Consider the following 8,372-nt stretch of genomic DNA (forward strand, 5'->3'; position numbering starts at 1 on the left):
GGAGTCGGCGGCGCGGAGCCGGGGCGGCCCCGGGGAGGGACCGTCGCGGGGAGGGGCGCAGCAGTGGCTGGGGGGCTGCGGGCGCCAGGGCCCGCTAGTATTGCACGCGAAGCTGATCAGGGAAGAGCCTAGCAGAAGAGGGCTCAGCCCGAGCCAGCCTTTGTCTGGATTGGGGGCCCGTGGCAGGGAGGACGGGGACCTGAGGGGAGGGACCTGGACGGACGGAAGGGTCCGGACTGCGGCCACCACGGCAGAGCCAATTTGGTAGCGGGGTGAGTGTGTGCTAGGGGAAGGAGCGAACCTCTGAAGCCGCTGCAGGGCATGGGGCCTGTCGCAGGCTGTGGGGAGGAAAGGAGCGACAAGGGACCTGGGAGGCTTAGCAGGGGTTGGGGGGGCGTCCAGAACAAGGAGTCAAGGTGAGTCCGCCCGGCGCAGTTCGGAGGGTTGCGGAGGTCTGCTCCCTCTCCGTTGAGGGTGGAGGGCTCTAGGCCAGGGGGCGAGGGGCTGGGAGAGCAGAGGTTGACCCTCCTACCCCTAGCGGTGGTCTACGGGGTCAGCCACTGTAGTTTATGGGGACCGAGTGTAGAGCAGCTAGCAGCTCTTCCCTCTGCACAGGATGAGGGTGGATAGCACATGGACGGGGGTTCTTCCTGTCACCTTCCTCGGTCTGGGCAGAGATGGGTATCTTTAATATTGAAGGGAAGGAAGGGGAGAATTAGCCTGAAAGCTCTACCTGTACCAGCACCCACTTCTCCCACCTGCCTGGCCTAGCAGGTGTCTGAGGGTACAGACCCCACGGTATTCTGGGACTTGTTGTTTTTGCTGGCCTTGCTCCTCGGCATGTTGGGAGCTGTAGTCCTTGCCAGCCACGGCCTGGCACAGCTGTTTTGTGCTTGTGCTGCCCGTCCCCTGCACGGAGGGTGAGGTTTAGCCTACTCTGCCCTGCCCCCTTCAGTCCTGCCCCATGAGTCAGCTTGAAGCCATGATCTAGAGCCAGACTGGCTTGGTGGCAGGGGAGTGAGTCTTGGAGGATCTAGGTGATAGGGTGGGAACCGAGGAGCCTCTAGGGTAATGAGCAGATGCCAGGCGTGCTGGGGTCAAGTAGGGCACCATGTCATCACTTGGCTTCCCCAGGGCAAGGGCGCAGAAGGGAAACTGGAATAACCTGGAAGTCGGGGTATGAAGGCAAGGGTTCTTCCTGAACCTGTGTGGCTTGGGTGAAGGATAAGAGGGACAGAGGGGAGTGCAGGCTGTACCTTCAGACAGCACGGCCGTTCGTGTTCTGCCTTTTCCAGTCACCCCCCTCACCACAGAGGACCAGCACTTTTTAGGGCTCTTGGTGCAATGGGATGTGTGGGAGGCGGTGGTGGGAATAACTGGTGTAGTGAAGCTCTTCAGTCCCCTAGTGCGAATGTCTTCTTGCTCCCTTCCTCCCACCCCCATTTCTGTTGCCGATTTTCCTTGTACAACTCCTGCTTCTTTATCCTAGGAGCTTTTCTCTGCACTGTCAGGTCTGCTGCTCAGATTTCCAGGACTTGCATTCTATTTTCTTGAGCCCTGCTATTTGCTTTCCTCTGTGCTTGGCATTGTGCGGAGGAGTGGAGCGCTGACCTGTCCTCAGGAATTCCATGGTCAGCCTAGGAGGTACTCAAAGGGTGAACATGGTTGCCACTGGATTATAGGAAGTGGTGACATTGCCAGAGATGGGGTCTCAGAGGAGGGAGAAATGTTTATGACCTGGAATGGAAAGCAAGCTTTCTGGTTTGCTGGTTGTGGGGGCTGTGCTGGGGATGAAGCCCAGGGCCTTGAACATGCTAGGCAAGTGACCTACCACAGAACTACCCTGAGAGTAGACTTTCTGCAGGAGATGGCATTTGGCCTAGTGAAAGAGGATGAATAGGGCTTGAACAGATATATAAAGGAGACTCTTTGAAGGGGAGAGGGCATTTATATGGCAAGCAGCACAGGCTACTGCCTGAAGGAGGCCGACTCGGGGCAGTTGGCCTTCAGCTTGACAGTTCTCTCATCCTGGTACAGGCTCTTGACAGTAGATTGGTCTGTGAGGACCACCCTTTACCAAGGCAGAAACAAAGTGGTTTGGGATTTTGGGTTCTGGGGTGTGGGAGCCCTGGGGGAAGGGCGTAAAGAGATAACTAGTTGCTTCCAGTTGACTGCCTGCTGCTGCCTTATCTCCAGCTTGCAGGCCTGGGGGAGGAGTCCGGTCTGTGTCTGCCTGCGGTGCCTTCTCCTCCCCCAACCACTTGTTTTTGATTGGATTTGTTGTCTCTTCAGTAAAAAGACAGATTGCTTGGGGGGGGCGTTGGGAACTCAAGGCTGAAGGGCTGACTTGGCGCTGACCTGCGGTTTGTATCTAAAGAGTGTGTGATGGCCTGTGATTGTCTACAAGACCTGTGCCCTTCGCAGTCTGAGTGGCACCTGTCATGTGGGAAGAAGTTGTGCAACTTGGTTGCCTGGAGCAGGAAAGCTGAATTATTTCCCTGCCCGCCTGCTTGCTGGCACAGTCTCCCGGATCTTGGAGTCTCCCCTCCTGTTCAGGGTAGGAGTCCACAAGATGGTGACCCTGACAAGTGGTTCGTCTTGCCTCAACTTACTTCTCTCGACCTTGTTACTCTGAGCAAAGAGCTGCCTTTCTCGCTGCTCGGTAGTCTGAGCCCTGGATCCTTCTGTTTCTGAAGATGTCCTGAAATATTTTTGGCGCTGCCAACTGGGGATCCTGGCTTATGTCTGTGTTTCTCTCTCAGGGTCCAGCTGAGTCCAGGAGCTGCACGGAATGGTGGCAGACACCTTGCCAGTGCAGCGGGTATGGACCAGACGGCGAGCTAAGGGAGCAAGTTGTCAGTCAAGACGAGGGGACACACAGCTGGGCTTGAGATCTCTTTACCGTGGTAAGGGGCAGCAAGAGGGAGGGGAGCGGGTCCGGTAGGAAACCTGAGCTGAATTCACGGCCTACTCAGGAGTTCTGAGAGGAGTCTCTCTATTTGATTAGCCCACCTGGGGTTTAGATACCTTCACCCGCAGAACCCCTCAGGGTCACCTCTGCAGGCTAGGGAAGGGTCTGAAACTCATCAGGAAGGAAGGAAAGTCATTGATTCTCTTGCCCACCTTTTCTTCTTTTCTCTCGCACAGATGTCCCCAGGCCCCCCAGCCCAGGCCCAGCATAAAGGCCGTGTTGGGGGGCCCCCCCTGACCCAAGGTGGGACTTCATGCGCCACGTGCAGGCGGAGCCGTCTCCATCCTCAGAGCCAGAGGCTGGCCCTTCGCAGCCTCCAGTCAGACAGGGGGCCCTCCAGGGTGGCCTGCTCATGGGCTACAGCCCGGCAGGGGGGGCAGCATCCCCTGGGGTCTACCAGGTATCCATCTTTTCTCCTCCAGCTGGTGCCTCTGAGTCTCTCAGGGCTCTGAAGCGGCCAGCCCCACCCATTGAGGGTTCCCAGGAGACCAAGAGAGGCCCCGGTCTTGGGGCCAGAGAGGGACTGCGCCCTGAAGAACCATCTGCTGTGGGGCTGTGGGGCCCAGAGGGACTAGGGCTGGGCCTAGGTGCGGCCAGCCAGCATTTCTCCCACCATGGCCTCTGTGTTGTGGAGCAGGGAGGTAGTGCCACCTCACCTTGGACTTCAGGGCCTCGAAGTCCCCCTTGGCCCCCATCAAATGCTTCCTGCAATACTTTGCACACCAGAGACTGGGCTTCCCCAGATCCGGGGGGACAGGGGTCCCTGGGCGAGTCTCCAGGGTCAGCCCCTTCAGGCCAGCTGCACACACTTGACACTGATTTGCACAGTCTTGCACAAATAGGGGGTAAGAGCCCAGTGGCTAGGGTGGGCAATGGGGGCAGTCCCTGGCCCAGGGAGTCCCCCGGCACTGCCAATGGGCACAGTCCCGAGCACACACCCCCTGGCCCCGGACCTCCAGGCCCCTGCCCCACCAAGCGAAGGCTGCTTCCTGCTGGCGAAGCCCTAGATGTCAGCTCTGAGGATGAAGGGCCAGCCCCTCGGAGGCGCCGGGGAACCCTGGGCCACCCTCCTGCTGCCAACAGTTCTGATGCCAAAGCCACACCCTTTTGGAACCACCTGCTGCCTGGGCCCAAGGAGCCTGTTTTGGTAAGCCAATAGAAGCACTTACCTACTCCTAAGTGGGTACTTACGAGGCTGATGGCAGAGGCCTGGGGAACGTTCCTCTGCGAGCTGTGGTGAGCCCCTGCCTCAGGATACACCTGGCCTCCCCGAGGCTCTCTTCTCAACCTTTCCTCTCCGCAGGACCCAAAAGACTGCAGTCCCATGGCGCGGAGGCTGAAAGGTGCCCGTCGCCTGAAGCTGTAAGTGGCCAGCTTCTCCCTCACCCTGCCCTTGGGAGGAGGGCAGAAGCCTGCCATTCTCTTCCCAGTTCAAAAGCAGGGCAGGAGACCAAGATGGGTGTAAAACGTGGAGCCCAACGGTGTGAGCAGGAATCCCAGAGGGCCTCAAGCCACTCCACTGTGTGTTTCTTCCCCCACCAGGAGCTCCCTTCGAAGCTTCCGGAAAGGCCCAGGCCTGCTGAGCCCCCCCAGTGCTCCCCCTGTCCCCACCCCTGCTGTCAGCCGTACCCTGCTGGGCAACTTTGAGGTAGTTACCTTGGGCTTTGTGACTGAGGGATCTGTGGGGTTGTGGAGTGTGGCTCCGGCAGGTAAGGAAGAGAACGGGCATCTCTCTCACGTGTTTTCCCCACCTAACACCAGGAGTCATTGCTTCGAGGACGCTTTGTACCATCTGGCCACATCGAGGGCTTCACAGCAGAGATTGGAGCCAGTGGGTCCTACTGCCCCCAGCATGTCACGTTGCCTGTCACTGTCACCTTCTTTGATGTTTCTGAGCAAAATGCCCCGGCCCCCTTCCTGGTACGACCTGACTCCCAACCCACAGTTAGTTCATTACAAAGAGGAGGGCTTGGGCGAGAGGTATTCCGTAGATGTTCCTCACCCAGGAGTGATTTGGGCTCAAGTGGGCAAATTCTCTTGTGGGGCAAGGGCAAGTCTAGGGTGAGAGAGTGTGGAGAGAACCAGTATTCAGGGTTCAGGGCTCTCCGGGTGCCCACACTGACTGCTGGCTCCATGGTCTTCCCAGGGTGTCGTGGACCTGAACTCCCTGGGGAGGAAGGGTTACAGTGTGCCCAAGGTGGGCACCATCCAAGTGGTGAGTTTGCCCTGAGGAAATGGATGTGGGCGGAGAGGAAAACAGGCCCTCGGCCCTAACCTTGACCGTCCTGCCCCAGACCTTATTTAACCCCAACCAGACTGTGGTGAAGGTGCTCCTCGTGACCTTTGACTTCTCGGACATGCCTGCCGCCCACATGACCTTCCTGCGCCATCGCCTCTTTCTGGTGCCTGTGGGTGAGGGGGGGAACGCCAGCCCCACCCACCGCCTCCTCTGCTACCTGCTGCACCTCAGGTGAGGAGCCCAGGAACAGCCGGGGAGGCCCAGACGTCCTTCCCGGGATGGCATGCATCTCTCTTCGCTGCTCTGGTTCTGCGTTCTGGCTACGCTCACGCTGTCTTCTCTCAGGTTCCGGAGCTCACGCTCAGGCCGCTTGAGCCTGCATGGAGATATCCGCCTGCTGTTCTCGCGCCGGAGCCTGGAGCTGGACACAGGTCTCCCCTATGAGCTTCAGGCTGTGACCGAGGCCCCCCACAATCCGCGTTACTCACCTTTGCCCTGATTGTCAGTGCTCTGAACCTAGGTGGGCCGACAGCTTTCCCACCGAGCTCCATCCTGGGCAGAGTAAACATGCAGAGAGAAGGCAAGAGCCTCTTGAGGCTTGTTAAAATCCTTGCCACACTCATGCCCAAACCGATGACTTGGGTGTGCAAAGCTTCTGATCCTTTCACACCCTGCCCTACTCCGGGTACTCCATGTGCCTGTCCCCTCCCTTGGGTTTTCCAGGCCAGCTTAGGTAGTAGAGAAGAACCAAGAACCAGAGCTACCCTGAGACTGTCCCAAGTTCCCAGGCAAGTCATGCCAGCGTTGCCTCCCTGTCCTGGGCCAGGGACCACTTATTATTTTATTTATTTTTAATTTATAACTTATTCAAATTGGGTTGCCTTGGTAACCTCCCAGACCTGATAATTGGCATCACCCCTCCTCCTTTCCCACTCTCAGATATTGCTCCAGCCTCGGGAGTTGAAGAGGCCGATGTGGGGGCCCGGGGAGAACTGCTGTCACTCAGCTGAGGGCAGAGGCTTACTCCAGAGGGACTGAGTCACTAGCCAAAGGCTCAGATTCCCCTGTCCCTGTTCCCTCCACTCGCCCTACCCTCGAACCCATCTTTGAAAGCCAACTTTGTGTGTGTGCATGAGCACAAGCTCATGTTTGTGTAAGAAAGCGTGCATGTATGCACACACACGGGGGTTAACCACCCTTCATCTAGGGCTCCGGACCCAGTTGTGCCCCTTCTCCTGCCTGTGTTTCTTTGCTTTGGGGTCCTGACTGAGGAAGGTGTCCAGGGGCAGAGTCAGGGCCAAGGACTGGGGTGCCTCCTTTCACCTGGCCAGACTCTGACCCGCCTACCTCAGCTGGGGTGAGGGGCACCCCTCAAACTCAGTTATGTGGTTCCCAACTACCCCATCCCCCACTTCAGACTCTACCAACCCTCAGCCCTTGACTCCTAGGCTGGGGCTAGGCTGAGGGGAACAAACATTTTCTGAAACTTGAAGAAAACAAAACAAAACAAAAAGCAGGAAAAAATTGTACCTGGTACTTTTTTTTAGAAAAATAAATAAAAAAGAATAAATTCTTGTTTGGAAACTTGAACTAAGCTCCGCTCTTTTTGTTGGAGAGAGGATGTGAAGAGGTAACGGGCTGCGACTGCCTTTTCTCCCATGAGCCTCGGCCCACGAAGTGTTCAGGTGGGTCCTGAGGGTTCCTGGGTCATGGTCTTGTCCATTCCCATAATGAGGGTGCTAGAAATGTAGGGCAAAGTTCAGTGATAGATCTCAGTGGGTCTGGATTTGTTTGTTTTGTTTTGAAGTACTGGGGGGATTGAACCTAAAGCTTTTTCACTGAGCTACATCCACAGCCCTTCTTGGTTTTGATTTTGAGACAGAGTCTTGCTAAGTTACTCAGTCTAGGCTCAAACTTGTGATCCTCCTGCCTCAGCCTCCCAGAGTGCTGGGATCACAGGTGTATGCCACCACACCTGACTAGATCTGCGTTTTTATACTGGTTCTGTTACTGACTTTAGAGCACTTTCAGTGCCCTTATATGTAAAATGAGGATAACTGTTTATAGGCCTCTTAAAAGATGTACCACCTCAGCAAGGTGACATGCTTCAGAGAGGGTTGAGGCCATCTGCTGGACTCTGTGTGCAAGTGGACCAGGCCTGATAAGACTATGATTGGGAAGAGGTGGAAAGAGTTGTGCTGTCTTGGGAAAAGAGGAGAGGGGGGAATCTAAGTCCAATCATCCTGGCAAAGTTAGGCTCGGTTACCATGACAACGGGAATGGGGTCAGTTCCCAGTGGGAGGGCTGGGCGCAGCAATGTCACTATGGCAACCGTGGCACCGAGTCAGCGCCAACACACTAGTCGCTACGGCGACAGGTGGGGCGATTATACGCCTTGGAGGGTAAACCGAGTCTTTGAGACGTAAAGAATCGGTAGGAAGTGTTTATAGGACAGCTGCAAGCGGAAAATAGCCTTCATTTCCGCCAGAATGCCCAGAATTTTGGGCTCAAATAGCGGGAACCAGAACAAGCTGCAGTTTTGGCACTCGCTGGAAGGTCTGCGTTTCCCGGGGAATAACTTGATGCACACTCTGCTAATTAACGCCGACTGGAGGAGTATTCAAGGGGGAAAGCCACGAGGAAGTACTTCCGGGTCAGAGGACCCGCAGGAGAAAAGGCTCGGGTCTGTGCTTGTGGAGCGGCCTCTCTGCTCCGCGTCTCGTTGGTTCCGGAGGTCGCTGCGGCTGTGGGAAATGCTGGCGCGCGCGGCGCGGGGCACTGGAGCCCTTCTGCTGAGGGTGAGCGTCAGGCAACCTTCTCCAGAGGGTCGGGACAGCGATCGTCTGTGTCCTAGCCGGGAAGGAGCGGGATTCCAACTTTGGGGAAAGAGTGGGGTCAGAGGTCATGGCCCACGTGAGCCGTTCCCCGGGGACCTTCGATGGTCGCCGTCCGGGACGCGGGGTTGAGGGGCGGGTCGGGGCGGGTCGGCCGGCCCCGGCTCAGCGCGCTGCTCTTCCCTCCAGGGCTTCGCGCGGGCGCCCGGCCGCGCTCCGCGCCGCGCCTCCTCCGGCTTGCCCCGCAACACCGTGGTGCTGTTCGTGCCGCAGCAGGAGGCCTGGGTGGTGGAGCGGATGGGGCGCTTCCACCGCATCCTGGAGCCCG

The 8,372-nt window shown here is 57.4% G+C and overlaps 2 protein-coding genes across 6 annotated transcripts in view; both read left to right on the forward strand.

Annotated features, from left to right (window-relative positions):
- Positions 1-6,346, forward strand: part of Fam214b (family with sequence similarity 214, member B) — an 11,300-nt gene extending 4,954 nt beyond the window's left edge. For 3 of the 4 annotated variants that reach the window (XM_005401017.2, XM_005401021.2, XM_005401019.2), the window contains exons 2-9: positions 2,763-2,906; positions 3,148-4,118; positions 4,275-4,333; positions 4,514-4,619; positions 4,733-4,891; positions 5,118-5,186; positions 5,266-5,441; positions 5,556-6,346. In XM_005401017.2, coding sequence (XP_005401074.1) covers positions 3,225-4,118; positions 4,275-4,333; positions 4,514-4,619; positions 4,733-4,891; positions 5,118-5,186; positions 5,266-5,441; positions 5,556-5,709 — 1,617 coding nt within the window. In that variant the 5' untranslated portion in view covers positions 2,763-2,906; positions 3,148-3,224 and the 3' untranslated portion in view covers positions 5,710-6,346. Of the gene's footprint in view, positions 273-2,377; positions 2,558-2,762; positions 2,907-3,147; positions 4,119-4,274; positions 4,334-4,513; positions 4,620-4,732; positions 4,892-5,117; positions 5,187-5,265; positions 5,442-5,555 lie in introns of all 4 variants that reach the window. The other variant, XM_013522969.1, reaches the window with a different exon arrangement.
- A 1,300-nt stretch (positions 6,347-7,646) lies between these two features.
- The window catches only part of Stoml2 (stomatin (EPB72)-like 2), a 3,372-nt gene continuing 2,646 nt past the window's right edge, over positions 7,647-8,372 (forward strand). The window contains exons 1-2 of one of the 2 annotated variants that reach the window (XM_005401022.2): positions 7,647-8,008; positions 8,234-8,371. In XM_005401022.2, the coding sequence (XP_005401079.1) occupies positions 7,700-8,008; positions 8,234-8,371 (447 nt within the window). In that variant the 5' untranslated portion in view covers positions 7,647-7,699. The remainder of the gene's footprint in view (positions 8,009-8,233; position 8,372) is intronic. The other variant, XM_013523046.1, reaches the window with a different exon arrangement.

Source organism: Chinchilla lanigera, unplaced genomic scaffold, assembly GCF_000276665.1.
Source record: "Chinchilla lanigera isolate Chin_1 unplaced genomic scaffold, ChiLan1.0 scaffold00071, whole genome shotgun sequence".
Lineage (NCBI taxonomy): Eukaryota > Metazoa > Chordata > Mammalia > Rodentia > Chinchillidae > Chinchilla > Chinchilla lanigera.